Source organism: Agelaius tricolor, unplaced genomic scaffold, assembly GCF_023055355.1.
Source record: "Agelaius tricolor isolate 1412-34295 unplaced genomic scaffold, bAgeTri1.0.p SCAF_11, whole genome shotgun sequence".
Classification (NCBI taxonomy): Eukaryota; Metazoa; Chordata; class Aves; order Passeriformes; family Icteridae; genus Agelaius; species Agelaius tricolor.
Genome location: NW_027269271.1, coordinates 29,826,352 through 29,846,624, shown reverse-complemented (window position 1 = coordinate 29,846,624; position 20,273 = coordinate 29,826,352). Strand labels below are relative to the sequence as shown.

At 56.2% G+C, this 20,273-nt stretch overlaps 1 protein-coding gene across 1 annotated transcript in view; it reads right to left on the bottom strand.

The window, feature by feature from the left end:
• SGIP1 (SH3GL interacting endocytic adaptor 1) overlaps positions 1 to 20,273 on the bottom strand; it is a 54,542-nt gene that overhangs the window by 5,225 nt on the left and 29,044 nt on the right. The window contains exons 13-23 of the mRNA XM_071436938.1: positions 19,799 to 19,873; positions 17,629 to 18,066; positions 14,702 to 14,823; positions 13,867 to 13,993; positions 10,714 to 10,773; positions 5,163 to 5,274; positions 3,918 to 4,073; positions 2,887 to 3,019; positions 2,361 to 2,563; positions 1,543 to 1,607; positions 891 to 1,055 (exon numbers count right to left, since the gene is read on the bottom strand). Coding sequence (XP_071293039.1) covers positions 891 to 1,055; positions 1,543 to 1,607; positions 2,361 to 2,563; positions 2,887 to 3,019; positions 3,918 to 4,073; positions 5,163 to 5,274; positions 10,714 to 10,773; positions 13,867 to 13,993; positions 14,702 to 14,823; positions 17,629 to 18,066; positions 19,799 to 19,873 — 1,656 coding nt within the window. The remainder of the gene's footprint in view (positions 1 to 890; positions 1,056 to 1,542; positions 1,608 to 2,360; positions 2,564 to 2,886; positions 3,020 to 3,917; positions 4,074 to 5,162; positions 5,275 to 10,713; positions 10,774 to 13,866; positions 13,994 to 14,701; positions 14,824 to 17,628; positions 18,067 to 19,798; positions 19,874 to 20,273) is intronic.

Genomic DNA, 20,273 nt, shown 5'->3' with positions numbered 1-20,273 from the left:
AGGGAGCAGCCCTGATTCCCAGGAGTTTTTGCCCACCTCCACCAGCCCTTCCTGCCCACGGGAAAATCCTTGTTATTCTCTGTAACCATGAGGAGAATCCTCATTATTCTCTATAGCCATGAGGAAAAATCTTTGTTATTTTCTCCAGCAATGAGGAAAAATCCTCGTTATTCTCTACAGCCATGAGGAAAAATCCTCGTTATTCTCTGTAACCATGAGGAAGAATCCTCGTTATTCTCTACAGCCATGAGGAAAAATCCTTGCTATTCTCTGCAGCCATGAGCATGAGGAAAAATCCTCATTATTCTCTGCAGCCATGAGGAAAAATCCTCATTATTTACTGCAGCCATGAGGAAAAATCCTCATTATTCTCTGCAGCCATGAGGAAAAATCCTCGTTATTCTCTACAGCCATGAGGAAAAATCCTCATTATTCTCTGCAGCCATGAGGAAAAATCCTCGTTATTCTCTACAGCCATGAGGAAAAATCCTCATTATTTTCTGCAGCCATGAGAAAAAATCCTCGTTATTCTCTACAGCCATGAGGAAAAATCCTCGTTATTCTCTACAGCCATGAGGAAAAATCCTCGTTATTCTCTAGAGCCATGAGGAAAAATCTTTGTTATTTTCTCCAGCAACGAGGAAAAATCCTCGTTGTTCTCTGCAGCAACAGGGCAAAAGCTCTTCCTGGAGGTGCCCTGGAGATGCCACCCTTGCCTTTCCTGCAGGAGCAGACGTGAGCCATGAAGGCCAAGGCTGGCAGGTGGCAGCAGGGTTTATTTCACGCAGGCTGTCCGTCTGTCCCCCCCGCCCGAGCTGCAGTGCGCAGACACACAGCAGCAGCGCTCCCGGCATCCCGGCACGGCCGGAGGGGACCTGCGGGACACTCACCTGCCGCAAACCTCTTCTTGATGAGGGAGAAGCGGTAGCCGGCGCCCACCAGCTCGATGTCGCAGCTGGACAGGGTGCTGCCCTCGCTGGTGAACTGCACGGCCAGCGGGGCCGGCGAGCTCGGCCCCTCCGACAGCTGGAACCGCGCCAGCAGCGACCCCACACCTGCGATGGAGACCCCAGAGACCCCGGTGAGCGCCGAGAGAGGGGCACTCGGAGCACCCCGGCACGGACGGGGCACGGCCAAAGCGCCACCCCAGCCACAGCATCCCCGGGCGGGCACAGCCAAACCCGCCCAGCAGCGTTCGCCTTTCACACATCCCAGCGCTAGGAACAGCTCTCCACTGGAAAACCTCCTGTGGGAGACAGCCACCACCCAGCGGGGCCTCAGCCTCCCTCAGAGGGGAGCGAGGACTTGGCACCCCACCACATCCCGGCCCGGTGTGTGAATGCCCCTCGGGATGCCAAGGTGGCTGGCAAAGCAGCGCTGGTGGCACTTAGCCCTGCTTTTTAAGCTCCAAAATTAAATTGCTTTGTCCCCAGCAAGCCCCAGCAGGAACCCAAGTGTCTGGGCTCCTGTGCTGGCACCCTCAGCGGGTCCATGCCTGCCTGAAGGATTCCTAGATAATGACGTGCATATTTGCAGGATTACCTCCGTTTTCTGACTTCTGGGAGATATCAGGGATCTTCCACAATATCCTTTGCTGTTCAGCATTCCTGCAAACACATGGAGAAGAGCATTTCTGTAGGAATCAAGAAATTGCCAAGGAGTAATTTGAATTTTGCTCAAGGCAAGTGGTGGGGTGAGGAACTACTCTGGTGCTGCTCTCTGGAGCAGCAATTCTGGGAGCTTGGATTTGGGCTTCACAGCAAGTGAAAGTTCAAGTCATGGTTGGACTTTGTAGTCTTAGAAGGCTTTTCCAAACAAAATATTTGTATGATTGTTATGAGGATTGCAGGTGAGCAAGAGACATGGAAATGTGCCAGTGCCTATGGCAGCGACAGCCACACATCCTTCCATGAATCCCAGAATCCCAGACTGCTTGGGTTGGAAGGGACCTTAAAACTCATCCCAGTGCCACCCCTGCCATGGCAGGGACACCTCCCACTGTCCCAGGATGCTCCCAGCCCCAGTGTCCAGCCTGGCCTTGGACATTCCAGGGATCCAGGGGCAGCCACAGCTGCTCTGGGCACCCTGTGCCAGGGCCTGCCTGTGCATCCCTCTAGACCCTGGGTAAAACAGCCAAAACACAAAATAAGGGCTGGTGCTCTGCTACCTGCACGTGTCCCTTCATCTCTGACCATTTTCTTGTGGGAATGGCAAGAGAAAGGGAATCAGAGTGGAGTTAAACCTTTCCTCCTACAAGAGGAGGGCAGGTTTGGGTCCCCATCGTGTCCCCAGCTCCCACTCACAGACCCTCCTGCAGCAGGATGGGGATTCTGGGCAGGGGCAGGATGAGCAATCCCTACCAGACAGCAGGAGGAAGCACAGCTTGAAGTTTGGTTACTCCTCCGTCGACGGGGACGAGGAACTGGACGTTGTTTAGAGCTACAGGCGTGGTCATTGCCTCTGTATTGTATTTGTAGTCGATGCGCAGGTCAGTGCTTGCAGGGTCACACCGCCAGCTCACTGCAAGGTTTAATGGAGTAGACTGAATACCCTGGGCAGACACCTTCCAAAATGACAGAAAAAACATTTAGTTTCCGTAGGGCTGAAGGGAGAAATCCCATTTTACAGACGCGGACATCGCACTTGGAGGCAAGACCTTGAATTCCCCCTGAATTTAGTACTGGGCTTAAAGCCAGACAACCCAGTGCCACACAGAAGGGACAGTGGGACAACAAGCCCCCACCTCACATTAGCTCCACTCTGCACTAGGGAAACACCATTTTTCACATTTACCATTTTGTATTTTACATTTACCATTTTTTACAGCCATAATCAGCACACTTTTTTTTTTTCCCCCACAGTTTTATCTCACAAAAAAACCCCTACCTGGTATTTGAGCATATCCACATTGTAATAGGTGGCTTGAGGTTTCTGTTCCGATACCTTCTTTAGGTGAGTCATCAGATTTGGCATGTTGACCCAGAACTCCTTGGAGTTGGAGTCACTCTGCACGTTGTCACTGCACAGAGGAGAAGGAACCCTTTGGATAACCTGCCTGGGCAGGAGAGGGCTGTTCTACACAGCACAGGGTCTGCCCTCAATGCCACCTCCAGAGGAACACTGGCTCCCTCCCACCCAGCTCTGGCTTCTCCTGATCCATCTGTGCTGGGATTCAGAGCCCCCTGTCCAGGGCTGATCCCCCAGTGTGGGCAGCAGCAAAGGGGGGATTCTGCCCCTCTGCTCCTCCCAGGTGAGGCCCCACCTGCAGAGCTGCCCCAGCCCTGGGGCCAACATCAGCAGCACCTGGAGCTGCTGGAGAGAGCCCAGAGGAACCCATGGAGCTGCTGCAGGGCTGGAGCCCCTCTGGAGCCAGGCTGGGACACCTGGGGGTGCTCACCTGGAGAGGAGAAGGATCCAGGGAGAGCTCAGAGCCCCTGGCAGGGCCTGGAGGGGCTCCAGGAGAGCTGCAGAGGGACTGGGGACAAGGGATGGAGGGACAGGACCCAGGGAATGGCTCCCAGTGCCAGAGGGCAGGGATGGATGGGACATTGGGAATTGGGAATTGTTCCCTGTGAGGGTGGGCAGGCCCTGGCACAGGGTGCCCAGAGCAGCTGTGGCTGCCCCTGGATCCATGGCAGTACCCAAGGCCAGGCTGGACAGGGAGCTGGACAGGCCTTGGAGCAGCCTGGGACAGTGGAAGGTGTCCCTGCCCATGGGATAATCCTGATACCAGGATAATCCTGATGATCTATCAACCCAAACCATTCTGGGATTTCATCAGGTATTTGAGTGTTTGAGAGTTTCACTCCCGCAATCAGAGCATCTCCCAAGGAAGGCCCTTCAGGCCACGTATTTCTGCAAACACCCTGTTTTCCCGGAATGCCTGCCCCCCCTGGGATGCTGCTGGGAATGCTCACCAGCAGAGGAGCTGGGGGTTTGGCAGCACGTGCTCCAGCCTGTTGAAGTTGAGCACGCGGAAGGTGAGCACGGCCGGGGCGGGGTTGTTGGCAAAGTGTCGGGTGATGCCCGCCGGGAAGGACAGCACCATCTCCCCCGTGATCTTCACGATGCACCTGCAGCACAGAGAGCCAGGGGGAGCAAAGGGGGCTCAAAATGCAGCAGCGAGGGGGGGCTGGCACCAGGGATGGTGTGGGGACAGTCCCCCCTCCCCACCCGACACATCTGAGCCCCTGGTGGCCTCAGAGAGAGCAGAAACAGCACAAGGGCTGAAAGGGATCTTCCTAAGTAAACCCTGTTTGAAGCTTCTTATTTTTGCTGTCATTCAGAATTTCAGCGAAATTAATTTGTCTTTGGTCTTCCCTTTTGGGTTTTATCTATTAGAGGGTCTTAAAAACATAGGTGGGAAACCCCTCCAAGTTTCTGTTGGAATGCCATCCTGTTTTGGCCAGGCACGGGAGGGAAAGGCTGCAGCCCCCCTGCCACCCTTCCTGTGCTGCTCTCTGAGATTCCTCACACAAAGTCCTCACCTCCCTTTCTCACAGCAGGGACATTTTTAAGTGGGGCACCACAGCAGTGTCCTGCCCCTGGACACCCCAGACCACATCACCTCCTGTCCTGATGCCTCAGGTTTAGCTTTTCTATTTTCCCATTCTGTGCTGCTTTAGTGTGTGGGGCTGGGCTCACATCAGGGGATGCTGAGCTCTGTGCACAGAGCAGGGAGACAAAACAATTCCTGCTCCAGCTGGGCACCAAGGACAAATGATCCAAATCTCAGCCCCAAGAGCACAAACCCCGTGGGCTGGAGAGAGAAAAACAAGCAGGGTGGGAGTGCAGGGGCTAAAGCTGGAATGGGACAATGAACTGCAAGGTGCAAATGGAGCAGAACTGATCCCAGGGACAGAGCCCGTGCCTGCTTGTGCATTTTGGGGCCATTTTGGTTCATCTTGGGTGCTGCCCAAGGTGGATCCACGGAGGAGATGCTTTGAATAAATCCCTGCTTTATTCTGGAACTCTGCCCAGCCTCTGCTCCAGGGCAGCCTGCACAAGGCATCAGTTTCTGGCTGCCCAGCTGGGACAGAAAGCATCTGGAAAACCCCCTGGACCAGAGCCAGAGGAAGGCCTCAGTGCCCTCCTCATCCCTGACAAACCCCTCATGCCCCCCATGTCCCCACGGCAGGGACACCCCCGGGGTCAGCACCTACTTGTTGGGGTCAGCCCCTTTGAAGTACGCGTTGACCGTTTCGGTGAAGGCGGCGGCCACGGGCAGGGTGTCCTGTGCCCCCATGGTCAGGGGGCTGGGGCCCCGTGATGAGCCTGAAACAGAGCAAAGAACCCCCCTTGGCACCTGCCGGGCACCTCGCCGTGCCCCCAGCCTGACTGCATGGGCAAAGAATCACCAGAACCCCCCAGGCTTCGGATGAGGCTTTAAAACGTTTGGGAAATGATCTCTGCCCCCGCCGCGCTGCCGAAAGCAAGCAAAGAAAAGGATGGAGGAGGCCAGGTGGGAGCAGCATGCGGGGCTGCCTCACGGCAGGCTTTGCATGACAGTTTTTGCAGTCGCTTTTTGGGGCCCGCAACAAGGGGCTGGGGGGTTCATTGTGTCACCCTGGGGATCGGGGTGTTGGCAGGGTCCCCCTGATGTCCCCCTGAGCTGAGGGGGTTGCTACAATCCCCAGCACACTCTGCTCTGCTCTCCTCTCCTGCCCTGCGGATGCCTGGAGCATCCTCCACACCCCACTCGCTCCACGAAACCCTCAGCGCCTGACGAGAAATCTGCAAATCATCAGAAACCTGGAAAAACAGAGGCTCTGGCACAGCTTGTCCAGAGAAACTGTGGCTGCCCCTGGATCCCTGGAAGTGTCCAAGGCCAGCTTGGACAGGAGCCACTTGGGATAGTGGAAGTTGGAACAAGCTGGAATGAGCTGAGAGTTAAGGTTCTTTCCAAACCAAACCATTCTAGGATTCCGTGATTTGGGAAAGGGGAAAAGCTTGCCTTGGTGTTGCTGTGCATCCTTGTACACTTGCCAGGCTCTAAAATAACTCAGCCCTGCAGGATCACACACAGGTTTCCCTTTGCTGGCCAGGAATTGTTGTTTCCAAAAGACATTTGAGGATGAAATCATCACTGCAAGTGCTCCTCAGGAGCTCCAGGTGTGCTGGAAATCCTCTGAGGGACCTTAAATCCTGTGCCCACCACCAAGGGGTTGGCACAGCCAAACCCACACCTCTTCCCCATGGAAAGTATCCAAAGATCAGCCCAGATGTCCAAGGTGTTGATCCCACAGACACCCAAAAAAGTCCTGGAGAGGTCACTCCCTGCCCTGGCACCGCCCTTTGGCCTCATCCATTTCCTGCAAGGCACCATTTTGGAACCTTTTTTAAATGCCACATCCTGTACACCGGGTGAAGCATGAGGATTATTTTGCCTCAAATCTGCTAAAAAGGAACAGCAAAGGACTCCAGAGGGGCATCTTATCCAGGGATCCCCTCAATCCATCACCATCCTGCCAGGCGGGTGGTAAGGGGGACAGATCCAGCCTGGGCTTTGCTTGGAGGACACGAGCACCTGCCAGCTCCAGCCAAAGCTGTAGGAATTCCAAAGCCACAGGAATTCCAACAGCAGCCCCAGGAAGGGCAGCACTTCCACAGGCAGAGGATAAGGGGGAAGCAAAGCTGAGCAAAACATGTCACGTTCCTGGTGAGCTCTTCTGCTTGGGCCATCCTCAGAAATGGTCCCTTCCCTTCTTCCTCTGCTACTGCCCCAGGGAATAAACAGGGGTTTGGGAGCAGGAAATTGGGATTTGCAACATCCCCTGGGGGAAGCCCTTCTGTCACTTCAATCACACTTTGAGTTTGGGTACATTAACGGGAGAAATGATGGTTTCCATCAGTGGGGAGGAACCCTCATACCTCCCTGAGGCACCCACGTTAATGGATCAATCCTAAGTGCTCTTTCCTGGAGGCACAGATGAGGGATTTTCCCTTCCAGTGCCTAATGCAGCCTAAAAGTGTCAAACACTGATGCAGCCACACGTGTCCCTCTCGGTGCCACCCCCGGGGGATCAGGGATTGCAGCTGCAGCCGGGATGGGGGTGCTCAGGGAGTGGGTCCTGCTGTTCCTGGAACACCTCACCCACACACACCAGAGCCACGGCCACACACACATTCATTATCCTAACGAGCCCAGAGCCTCCTGCTCTGAGGCCACAGCCCAGGATATCCATCAGGGATTCCTTGGTGGAATTCCCACTGAAGAACAGACACAGTTCCAGATGAGGGCATGGTCCCCAAAGCCACAGGACACCGCACCCCAGAACTCCATGACTGAGGGGCCATGCAAGTCAACGCATTTTCTAAAAATCCTTCCCAAAGACACCACTGGGAGCAAATCCTTGCTCCCTACCCACAGCAATGACTCCTCAGAGCATCAAACACAGCCAGTATCCTGGCAGTGGGACATTCCCACTGCATCTCCCTGGAAATTCACAGAATTCCCAGAATCACAGAATTCACAGAATCACAGAATCACCAGGTTGGAAGAGACCTCCAAGACCATCAAGTCCAACCCAGCCCCAGCACCCCAACTCAACCCTGGCACCCAGTGCCACATCCAGGCTTTGTTAAACACACCCAGGCATGGGGACCCCACCACCTCCCTGGGCAGCCATTCCAGAACTTTATCACCTTGCTGGAAAAAGCTTTTTCCTGATATCCAACCTGTATTTCCCTTGGTGCAGCTCGAGGCTGTGTGCTCTGGTTGTGTCAGTGCTGCTGGAGAAGTAGCCCAGCCCCAGCTGAGCACAGGCACCTTTCAGGAGCTGTGCAGTGATGGGGGCAGCCCTGAGTCTCCTTTTCTCCAGGCTGAGCACCCCCAGCTCCCTCAGGGATTCCTCACAGGGTTTGTGTTCCCAGCCCCTCTCCAGCCTCATTGTCCCCTCTGGATGAGCTCCAGTGTCTCACTGTCCTTCCCAAACTGAGGGGGCAAAACTGGACACAGCACTCAAGGTGTGCCCTCAGCAGATGGGATCCAAAAACACTCACAAAGTCTGGCTATGGAGGAGGTGCCAACCAGCAGAGGAGCCTCAGGCTCGGCTCCTAGGGAAGGCACAAGAAAGGGCTCGGCAATGGAATCATCATTGCTTGGAGAATGCACTCCCCAAATGCACAAATTCCAGCTCAGCTTAGCCTGGACCCTGCACCAGGCCATGGAACGTGGGCCAGGGGTCTGCCACAGCACCACACTCTTCTCATCTTTCATCTCTCCTTTTCCCTCTGTCCCTCTGCATCTGCATCCTTGATTCTCCAGGATGAAAAATCAGGAATAACCAGGGAGATCTCCTGGATCCCCAGGCTCAGCTGGGATGTGGGAATGTGAGTCCATCTGAGCAGCAACAACAGCAAAACATCCTCATTTCTAATAGTCTGAAGGTCATGTGGGTGGAATTGGGGTTCTTGGTTCCCTCCACTCTTCCCTCATGAATCCATAAATCCTTCTCTTCATGGGTCTGGCAATAAATTAATTTTTACGCTCATGTTTTCACTAAAAAATAAAAGTATAAACTATTATAAGAATTGCAATTATTGTCCAGAAACCTGAGAGAAATCGAGTTGCTGTGGCACAGCTCCACCCCAAACCTGCCTTTTCAGCTCCTGCTTCAAAAGTCATTTTTATAAACATTTCATTTACACAAATGACCTGATAGTAACAGAGAAAAAAAATAAATCCACTTTATGGAGCTTTGGATCCAGCCATAAGCAGCAGACCAGCTTAATTTGCCTTATTTTTCCCCACAAAAAAGGTGGAAAATGCAGCTGTGGAGTAGTCAGGGATCCCAGAACATGAGAGCATCACTGCATCTCCTTCCACACAGGGACAAACTGCCCCACGTTCATCAAGCACGTGGATCTTGCCACAAGAAACCCAACCAAATCCAGAAAGAAACCATAATTTCCCTTCTGGCATTCCATGCCCTGGGTTCCAGACACCAAACTCAGCAGATCTCCTCTCACTTCCCTGCACGTGAAGTTTATATTTTTTTCTTTTCAAGCTGGGCTTAAATATTTAGAGCTCAATGAGGAAATCCAGCGTGTGGAAGCGAGACAGCTCCTTGCTGGGCTGTGGGATGATCCTGGGGCATTCCTGGGATAATCCCAAGCCAGCTCCAAACCATTCACACCACCAGAACCAAGCCCAAGAGTTCCAGTACCCTTAATTCAAGGTTAAGATGCCAAGGCACAGGAAAAGCACCAAACGTGCAGTGCTGGTGTTGGACTGAGCGAGGGGCGGGGAGGAAGCAGGGGGAATGTGGAGCTGGAATATTCCTGCTGAGGGATAACACTGTCCCTGCTACCCTCAGCTCTTCTCAGAGCTCCCAACAAGCCCCTGAGAAAGGAAATCCAAACAGGGATTTCGGGTGGAAACTGCAAAACTGCCCTGAGCACCAGGAGGAAGCAGCTCCTCCATGACCTCTCCTGGCTCTAAACTGGGAGATGTCCTTGGAGCAGGGACATCAAAGTGGGAATTGTCAGAGTGGGGACCTCAGAAAAAGGAGGAAGGGAAGGACTTAAACCCCCTGGTCACCCCCTTGATCCCTGCCTTCTGCTGCTGCTCAGCCATCACTGTCACCAGGATGGGTTTGCTCCATGTTCCCAAGGAGCCTATGCCAGGCAGTGCCATCCTGGGCCACTCCTGAGCTCCTGAGCCAGGCAGTGCCATCCTGGGCTGCTCCTGAGCCATTCCCCAGCCAGGCACTGCCATCCTGGGCCATTCCCCAGGCAGGCAGTGCCATCCTGGGCCACTCCTTTCATCCCCAGCCAGGCAGTGCCATCCTGGGCCACTCCTGAGCCATTCCCCAGGCAGGCAGTGCCATCCTGAGCCATTCCCCAGCCAGGCAGTGCCACCCCAGGCCCCTCCTTTGCAAGAGGGGACACTTTGGGAATCCCACACGGAACCATCCCCCGGCTCTGCCTGCAGGCACCTCAGCAGCTCGCAGGTGCTTCCCTGGGATTCGCGGGAATCCCTCCCCGCTGCAGGCAAACCCCTGCCTCTCCTTCTGCTGTTAAAAGGAAATGTCGGCTCCGTGCCTGCGGGATGAGGCTGCCCCCAAAGCCTCGGGGAGCTCTGGGATGTGACACTGCTCGGAGAAGGTGCCATCGGCCCCAAACCGAGGCTTTCCCCTCCCCAGCACCCCTCATCCACGAGGGACACCCAACACCTGCAGCCGAGCACCCCAGCAGCACAGCCTGGCCCGGCTCGGGCCAGCCCATCCTGGAGCCCTTCCTGCCGAGCAGCGGGGCGGGAGGAGCGGACGGGGCAGCGGACGCGGCTCCTCGGGGTTTGGGGTTTGGATTGCCCAGAGCCAGCTCCGGGAGCTGGCAGGGTCAGGTTCCTCGGCAGTGCAAGCGGCTCCGCTCCCTGGTTTTCACCTCCGTCTGGGAATATTCGCAATGTTCCTTTGGGCTTTTGGTTTGCTTGGGTCGGATTTTTTTTTTTTTTTTTTAATGAAATGAACGAGGAAAAAAAAAAAAAAAAGAGAGATCAGCAGATCAGCGGGACAAATGGCACAAACCAAATCAAATCAAAAGGATTCCGGTCGGATTGGCGATGTCATCTAAGTAGCCATAGCATTCCGCACGGGAAGCTGGGTTGGATGGAGCCCGGAAAGCTGGATTGGATGGAGCCTTGGAAGGGAACCCCGGGAGCGAGAGAGCGAGGGGAGCGAGTGGTTACCGGCTGTGCTTTGCACTACTTACCTTCGAAAGTCAAATAAAACTTTCCTCTGTCAAACCAAACGAGGGAAGGCTGTTCATTCTCTGTATGGCCAGGAGTTGAAGCGGGATGGGAAAGGTTAAGGAGAGGGAGAGAGAAGGACACAGTGTGAGTCACAGAGCAGGTCATTAATGTCGCTACGGGGAGGGGGCGAGGCGCTGCAGGGCGGTCACACGTGCAGGGACAGGGGCGTGACAGCGGCCGCCGGCTGGGGGACAGAAAGCGGGAAGCAAAGCTATGGAAGCCCAGTTGGAGGAGTCGTTCTGCCCGCTGGGTGAGCGGTTTGCAGGGGTGCTCTCGCTTTTTTTTGGCCGCGGTAGAAGAGGTTTGTCGGCTCATGCGCTCCGGGTTGTGCCTGCGCGGAGCGGTGCCGGCGCTCCTCAGCATTCCCGGCGGGATGCTGCTCCGCAGGCCACCCCGCAGTGACACTCAGGGACAGTGACACGTGGCTGTTTGCTCTCGCATCTCAGGACACGACACTTGCAGAGAACCGGACACACGCACACAGAGCAGCGGATCCTAGCTGGAGCCTTCCCTTCCCATCACAGCCAGCTCCCTGCGCTCCCGCCGCCTCCAGAGGCACCACGCTGGAATAACTCGGGATGTGAGGGCGGGAGGGGGGGCGTGGGGCAAACAGCTTCTGGAGCTGCTAAATGAACCTTTTGGAATTCGGGAGGTGCCAACCTTCCACCTCCAAGTCCTTTGAGTCGCTGAGAAACTGTCATGCAAGGTGCTGCGAGCGGTGGGTGCCGCTCCGAAGGCGGAATTCTCGGCAATTCCCTGCTAGTACAGTACCTGCCGGCGTTTCACTGCGCCCTTCAAACGCGGGCAGTTTGTCAATAAAAGCATCATCCTCTGATAACACAAGCAGAAGAAACGCAAAGGAAACAAAGAAAGAAAGAAAAAAATAAAAAGAAAAGAAAGGAAAAAAAAGAGCACAAAAAGAATGAAAACACGGATCCCAAGTGAAACCAAGCAGCGCACTTGTATCAACGCAGAGACAGAGATGACGGAGGGGCACCGACACGGGAACCAAAGAGCTCCTTGCTGCGCCAGGAATTGTCCAGACGGACATGCAGCCAACAAGGAAAGCACACCAGAACAGCACGGAGGACACGGGGATGGAGCAGCCCTGCCCCTGCTCCCAGACAAACTCCATGGGACTTTGCCACAGGGCACGGGAGATGGGGAATGTGCTGGAGCCAGACTCCAGCCCCAGCTGGACTGGGGTGTGCCAGCCCCCTGGGACCTGCAGCGGTCCCTGATCCCAGACCTGCCCTTCCCTGCACATCTCCCAGCCCAGCTTTTCCTCTTTGGGAATTGGAATTTGTCCCTCCTCTGCTGTGGGTTTCCCTGGATGCTCCCCCAGCACCAGTGCCCGCCCTGGCCTCGGTGGGGACAAGGAGATGCTGTCCCAAAGCAGACCCCAAACCCTGTCTGTCTCTGCCTGTGCCCCATCCAGCCTTTCCCAGGGCTTAGGCTGGATGCCAGCAGAAAAGGTTCCTCATCCAGAGGGTGCTGGCACTGCCCAGATCCCCAGGGAATGGTCCCAGCCCCGAGGCTGCCAGAGCTCCAGGAGCGTTTGGACAGCACTGCCAGGGATGGACAGGGTGGGATTGTTGTGTGTCTGTGCAGGGCAGGAGTTGGCTCAATGATCCCTGTGGGTCCCTTCCCACTCAGCATAATCTCTGCATGGAGCTGGAAGTGCAACACCTACAAAATCTGGGATGCTCCTCCTGGCTGCCCTGTTTGGAGTTCCCCGGTCAGGGGTGACCCCAGGGCCCCGATTTTGGCTCTGCTCCAAGGAAATCTCCATAGAGGATGTGGGACCCCAGCTTCCCCACCCCGCCCAGCAACCTCAATCCCTCTGCTCAGCACGGGGAGCTCACTAAGTCATCAAACAGCAGCTTTTGATCCCAAAAATATGAGAGAAAAAAGAAATCCAAACAGAGAGCCTGAGGGAGCTGGGGTGGCAGAGCTCAGCCTCCCGCTGCCCCTGGGACTGTCCCTGCGCTCAGCCTGGCTGTCCCCTCCCCTAACACCGTGTCCTTGTGGCCACCGTGCCCTCAGGCACTGCTAAGGCCACTGCCAGAGGCACAGGGGACGCTCAGGGCTCGCTGTCCTGGTGACATTTGTTCCAGCCAGGTGCTGTGACAGTGACCAGCAGCCGGAACAGGCACGGGCACCTACGACACCTGAGAGTGAGGTGACAACAGGACGGAGACGCAGTCGAGACTCCAGCAAAGCCACGGGGAGGGCTCGGTGCCACCGGCACCGCGGGGACAGCGCCGTCACCGGCACCTGCCGGCCGCCGCAGGGGGGTGGTGGCAGCAGTGCCACCGCTCCCCGCGGGGACAGCGGTGACAAACGGCCGAGAGCGCGGGAACTCCCGCCAGGCCGGGTTTTCCAGAGGGCTGGGGAGAAAAGACAAGGGAGGGAGGTGATCCTGGAGGAGATGGAGCCGCAGGAAGCGAGGGGCTGGCAGCCAGGGATGGAGGAGGAGGACGATGGGGAGCGCCGGCAGCAGGGACAGAGGGGACAGGAGGGGACAGAAGGGATGGAGGGGGAGGCGTGGGGGGACCCAGCGCCTGGAGCTGGGAGCTGCCAGCCAGACTCGATTCCCATTCCTCATCTCAGCCCCGGGGTTTTGGCAAACCCCGCTTTTCCCAGGAAAACTGCAGCGTTTGGTTCTGCCCCAGGACGTGCTGGGAAGAGCCACTTTCTTTTCCAAGACCCCTTTTCTGTTACCGCTTTTAAGGGCAAGTGTGAATTTAAGACATTCCAAGAGATTTAATGTCCCTGGATCCCAAGGTCTGGCTTCCAGCCCCGCTCCCCTCCAGGCACAAGCATCCCCTGCAAAAAAAGCTTATTTTGCCCCAATTTACAGCCCAGCATCACATTTTCTGTTACAATTCCCTTGACTTTCACCAAACATCCATTTCCCACAACATTTGGAAAAACTTCCCTGACAGCATCACCCTCCTGATCCATCACCCCCCTCAAATCCCTTTCAGCATTTCAAACCCTGATGGAAACTAAGGAATCCACCCCAAGGAATGACCTAGGGAATGAAAAGGCCTCAGGAATTACTGGAGGATTAGGAAAGGTGAAAGAACAGCAGTGCTGTGCATGTTTACCAACGGTGGGAGTGGTGGCTGCACTCAGGGAATTGGTGGAAGAAATGGAAGAAGTACTTTCAGCACGGGCTAAAGGTGCTATCGGAGGAGGGCTGGAGGAGTGGATGGGAGGGCTAAAAGGCCTGGACTGGAGAGAAACATAAAACAACACAAAGTTAAAGAAAATCCAAACAGAAACATTTGCATCAAACAAATAAAATTCTGCCTGGACCCTCCTGACTGCCCTGCCGGTGCCCCAGAGGAAAAACTGGAATGAGTTGGGTTGTTTTAGTACCAAAGGCATTTTAGCTTGGAGCTGGGAAAGTAGATTATCCCCACCACTGTGGGGGTGAGTGTGGAGATTCCCACCCATCCACACCGAGGGTGGGAGCTCCAGGGGCTGTGGCATGGATGGAATGGGCTGGGCATTGGAAGGGAGCAGTGCCCACCAGGTGCCAGCTCCCCAGGCCCTCAGGGATCCTTTGGGGTCATTTTGTACCCAAATCAGCATCAACCCCAAAGCCCTCATGCCTTACCTGGAGCAGCGTGGGGTGGCACACAGGACAGTCCTGCGCTGGCATGGCTCCTGGGGAGGCTGGAACTGCTCTGCCCCCAGACCCTTCCCGGGGCACATTCCCACCCCAGCCCTTGCCCTGACCCAGCACCGTGGTTGGCATCACCAGGCTGGCAGATCAGAGGTGGCACAGCCCTTCCCACGGGGAATCCACAGATCCCAGAGGAGCCCAGCCCCCCCGGTGACCACGGCCGGCCCCGCTCCGCTGTCCCATTCCAGATGGGAACGCCACCCGCCGCCCCCGGCACCGCCCTGCCGTGCCCCCAGCCCCTGCCCACGTACCACATCGCCGACGGGGGGCTTGCCCGGGGGCAGCTTGGGCCGGGACGGGGGCCGGGGCGGCGGCGGCGGGGGAGTGCCACACGGGGCCAGCGGCGTGCCGGGCCGCGCCGGGGACGAGGAACCTGCGAGGAAGGAACAAACGGGAGCCGTGAGTGCCCGCGGGCTCTGCCCAACCCAGAGCTGCCCAGCTGCTGCGCGTGGAACGTTCCAGGAGGGATGATGCCCGTGGGTTCCTGGCAGGGGCTGCTCTGTGCCTGGTTCTCTCTGCAAAATTGACGTCGTACGGCTTTCCCAAAAACACGGGCAGGAGGGATGGGATGATGGATGGAACGCTGCTCCAGGGCTGGCACAACTGGGAGTTAAGGATCCTTGTCACAGTCATATTTTCTGAAAAATTCCCTTTGCCCAGGATTTCTCCTGGGAAGTTGAGAAGCCTCAGAGAAAAAGGAAAACAATATGATCTCATTCGCTTCTCCTGTGTTGTGCTCGCATGTGGAATGTGTTTAGACATTGTTTATCCAACTGGGGTGGTTTCATTGGTTTCATGTGAATTGTTTTGACTCATTGGCCAATCAGGGTCAAGCTGTGTTGAGACTCTGGAGAGAGTCACAAGTTTCATTATCTCTTTAACCTTCTGTCAGTATCCTCTCTGTATTCCTTAGTATAGTTTAGTGTAGTATTCTTTATGTAATATAGTATCATAAAATAATAAATTAACCTTCTGAGAACATGGAGTCAGATTCATCACTCCTCCCTGCCACGGGGCACCCCACAAATACAACAGATCCTCGTCACAGGGCAAAGCTTTGGCCCAGCAAAGGAGGGGAAGGGGGGAAGAGGAAGGTTCTGGGATTTGCTGGGAGCACAGCACAGCTCCCAACCTGCTGGAAGGGAGAAAAAGGGAGCTGAGCTCAGGGCTCACACAGACCCTGCTGCAGAGGGGGATTTCTGTGACCAAATGGGAATTCCAACACGTTCCTCACGGGCGAGCCAGGAACCTTCTTCACCCCACACACAGGAATTCCTTCCAGGAGAAGCCCAGCAAGACCTGGAGCTGGGCAGGGGGGCACCCGGCCATGAAGGGCAGCAGGAATGGGAGGGAACGTGGAGCTCATTGCCGGGATAGCTGAGCCAGAGTTTGTCACCAGCTTCCATAGGGCTCAGCAGCTCATGGCTCAGACTGATGAGATGAGAGCTTAATGATTTCCCACTTACAAGAGAATAATTTCCTGAGTTCTTTGGGTGATAACTCAGATTTAGCAAAGATCAAAGCTGGATTTATAGAAACAAGAAGAGGTGAAGGAGAGCAGGCTCAGACAAGAGAGGGCCTGGCTTAAAGGGAGTAAATTCCAGTCATTCCTCTGCACAACTCCAAAATTCAAGCCACTTTTATTTCAAAGCCTAATTTGGGAACCAAAGTTTGAATTTTTCCTTCCTTATCCCAAGAAAAGCCAGAGAAAATAGGAAATATTGAGGGAAAATAACCTTGCAGGACTGAGTGTCAGGGAGGGTTCTGTGGCTACCAGGCAGCCAAATCCCAGCCAGATGGTGGCTTCCATCCAGGGAATGGACATTTCTTAAACCAGAAACTGAGAGCATGTGGAAACCAGCATGGAATCAGAAATCTGCTGGAATGGTGGCCTTGGAGCAGCGTGAGGTGGTGGAAGGGGGTTGGAACAAGAGGAGCTTTGAGATCCCTTCCAACCCAGCCCTTCCACCATGACCCCACACAGGTCCCAGCCCTGCCTTGGTGACACCCACAGGCTCTGAGGGCAGCAGGAGATCCTGGGGTGGCTCTGCTCCACAGCACCCAAAACCCAGCCTTGGAAAGGTGGGAGGGGTGGGACAGGCACTGGATCTGTGCTGCAGACCCTGCTGCAGCTTTTGGAGGATTTGCATCATTTTTGTGCGGCTTTTTTCATTCATTTCCCATTGCTGCCCAGACTGAGACAGGAGGCAGTTCCTGGAGCAGGGCTGTGGATCTCCTGGGCCAGGCTTCTCCATCCATCCACCCCCACAGGGGGGGCCCTGGCATATCTCCATCCTGTGCTCAGCTGGGAGAAGCAGTGCAGGATGGATCCTGGTGTTTCCTGCTCCTGGAAGCTCCTGGAGAAGTTCCAGCCCCCACAGAGACCCTACCCACCCCCCGGACCAGCACAGAAAAGCCACCAGCACTGAAGCAAAGCCACATCTGCAGCACCAGCCACACTCAGGGCACCCTCCTGGAGGTGACAAATCCCCCGGGCAGTGACACAAAGCCCCAGCTCCCACCAGGAGGTGGCAGGGGTCAGACACGGAGCTGGGGGGCTGCGCTCCCACCCCACCACCAGTGCAGGTTCCTTCAAGGCCCTGATTGCCCCCAAAAATCACCTTTGGTGGATGCAGGGTGGGAGCACAGGGCTGAGCTGGGCTCAGGCCCTAAAAGAGCAGGCTCAGGCTGCAGCTCCTCAGGCAAGGAGTGCGAGTAAGCCGAGCCTCCCTGGCTCATTTGCCTTAATGAACATTCATAATTAAGCAGGTGAAGGCAGGCAGAGCCAGCAGCTTCTCCCGGGGGAGAGGTTCAGCCCAGAACACATCTCCCATCCATGCCCAGAGCCAGGAAGAGCCGAGCACCATTCCCAGCTGGGAATTACCGGGATGAGAGGATGCGATAAAAACAAACACCCCGACCCTGATGTGAGGCTCGCTCAGACCACGTACCCGAACCATTCCATCCCCACGGAGGACACAACCGCAGCAACAACAACAACAACAAACAAACACCACCAACAAGGAGCCCGCGCCCGGTTTGGTGCGGGAAGGGCTCCGGGAAAGAAGGACACGGGAGGTGCAGGACACGGGCGGGCAGCAGGGCACGGCCGGAGGGACACAGCCAGGCGGGAGGGTCACCAGGGCCACACGGCAGCACACCCGAGCTCAGCACGTACCGCTGGCGCTTCCCGTGCCGGCGCCGGGTCCGGGGGACGACACCACCGCGCGGTAGGTGGGCGGCGGAGGGGGCGGCGGGGTCCCTCTCTGGCCCGGCCCAAAATCTTTGGGAGAGGCGACCGGCTCGGCGGAATCATCCTTAAGGTGGGGCTGCTCGGGGAGCTTCTTGGGAGCGTCTTCCAGCTGCAGCGGCGAGGGCAGCGGGCGGGGAGGCTCGGCCGGAGCGCTGGCCGGGCTGCCCGCCGGGGACGGCGCTTTGGCCCGGGGCGACAGCTCCGGAGGCGCGGTCTCCGGGGATTGATCGGAAAAATTGACCCACTTGTCTTCCGCGGTGGCAGCAGCAGATTTGGGGGACGGCACGGGGCCAAAAATGCTGTCCAAGTCATTGATGGACGGGAGTTTGTCCCGTTTGGGCTCTGCTGCTGCCTGGTCCCCTCCTGCGGTCAGAGGAGGTTTATTTTACACCGGGCGCTAAGGAGGGCTGCGCTACTCGCTACGGGCTCTACTTCTACGGGAGAAGCTCTACAATCACCTTTTCTCATCTATATTTATATAATTCATGGGCAAGAACGTTTCCACCACAGCCAGGTGTGACATGGAATGAATCCCGCGGGATCCAAAGGCTGGAGGAGGGAGCATGCACCACGAGCCAGCACTCACAGCAAGAATCCCAAATTCACAGCCTTTTTTGTCCTCTAAACCGCATCACGTCCTTATCAGCAACTCTGATTTATCAGCAGGTACCAAAGGTGTGCACTCAGCGCTCCGGCACGCCCCACTCTCTCCATATATATATTTATAAACACTCAGGTATAAATACATATATTCAGACATGCTGGTTGGACACTGCTGGAGTCTGGGCATGCAGCACAGGATGCACACGGGGAGTGTATTCCAGCCACAGGGAATGCATCCAGCCACAAGCAGGAACTGATCAGGATTTTAGGCACAGAAGGGGATTTCGAGGCACAGAAGGGGATTTGAGGGCTCTGCTCACTGAGCCACCACACAGCAACATTCCCAGCTGACTCCAGAACCACCACAGATCCACCAGCCAAGCACTTCACATCCAGGGAAGGGAGAGCCTGACACTAAATGCCCTCTGGGCTCCTCGTGGCAGCATCACCCCATCCCTGCTCCTCTGTTTTGGGGGTCTACAGTTAGGGTGGGGGGGATAAAATAGGAATTTGCTGAACCAGACAAAACCAGACCTCAGCCACTTGCTCCACAAATACACAAGGCACAGCCCAGCAAATGATCAGGCATTTGCTGCTGGGAATGAATGGATGGATGGACATGGACACCCTGCCAGCCTGGAAAATCGGGATTTGGGAGCACGGATGAGATGGGGATGGACAGAGCAGGGGGCTCCTCGTGGCACAGGGGTTTCACCCCGAGGGGCTCTGGCTGGCCCCGTGCAGCCTTCCCTGCTCAGCCCCTGCTTTTGCACCAGCCAGCACCATGAATTATATGCTTGGAAGCAGCACCTGCTGTCCTCTGGCTGCATCCAACACCTTTCCATCCCTGCCCTCAGGCTGTCCCTCATTCCCAGCACCACTTCCCTTCCCTGCCCCGGGCTGCAGGATCAGGGGGCCTTTTCCCACCTCTCAGCAGGGATTTGGGGGCAGGGAATGCAGGAGCAGCTCCTGCCACCGGCAGACCCTGCACAACTCTGGTTTCCTCAGCACAGGCTGTGCAGGGCTCTGGAACTGGGAATATATCCCAGCTTTCAGCAGGATATTGAGGCTAATCCTGCACTGCATTCCCAGAGCGACTGATCCAAAGGCAGGGATGGTGTAAAGAACATTAATTTGACCAGGGTGAGACCGACTTGGGAGACAAAAACATCTTTGTGCTGCTTCTACTGCAGCATCCACTGAGACACCAGGGCTGGACCCAGGGCCAGGCTGGACACTGGGGCTGGGAGCACCCTGGGACAGGACAGAAATTCCTCCCAACCCAGCCCCGTCTGGAATTCTCTGAATTCCAAGGGCAGAGGATGCACAGGGACCAAATCTGTGCCCACAATGCAGCCACAGGGATGGGGACGTGTCCCCCCCAGAGCTGGGGATGGGATATGTCCCCTGCCCAGTGCCAGCCCCGAGCCGGGGCTGGTTCCCCTGTCCCACCCCCGAGCCGGGGCGGTCCCCGCGTCCCCGGTGCCGTTACCGATGGCCGGGGGCAGGGGGGAGCCGGTGCGCGGCGGCGTGGCCGGGATGTTCTTCGGGGGGAGCGGCGGAGGGGCTGCAAGAGAGCACAGAGAGGGAGGGGAGAGTTCAGCCGGAGAGCAGCAGGGACAGCCCCTGGGATGGCAGACGGGATCCCTGGGAAAGGGGACAAGGCAGGGATGGGCCCCCAGCCCCGGTGTCCAGCCCGGCCTTGGGCACTGCCAGGGATGCAGGGGCAGCCTCAGCTGCTCTGGGGATTCCATCCCATCCCTCCCCACCCTCACAAGGAGGAATTCTTCCCAACATCCCATTAATTCCTTCCCAATACCCACCCCTCCCTGCCCTCTGGCAGTGGGAAGCCATTTCTCTCGGGTTTGATGGAATTTCCCCCCTTTTTTTACATCTCCTGTTTCAACCCCCTAAATTAGCATTTTAATTAAACCTGGATCCTCCGAGGCACGGAGCTGCCTCCGCCT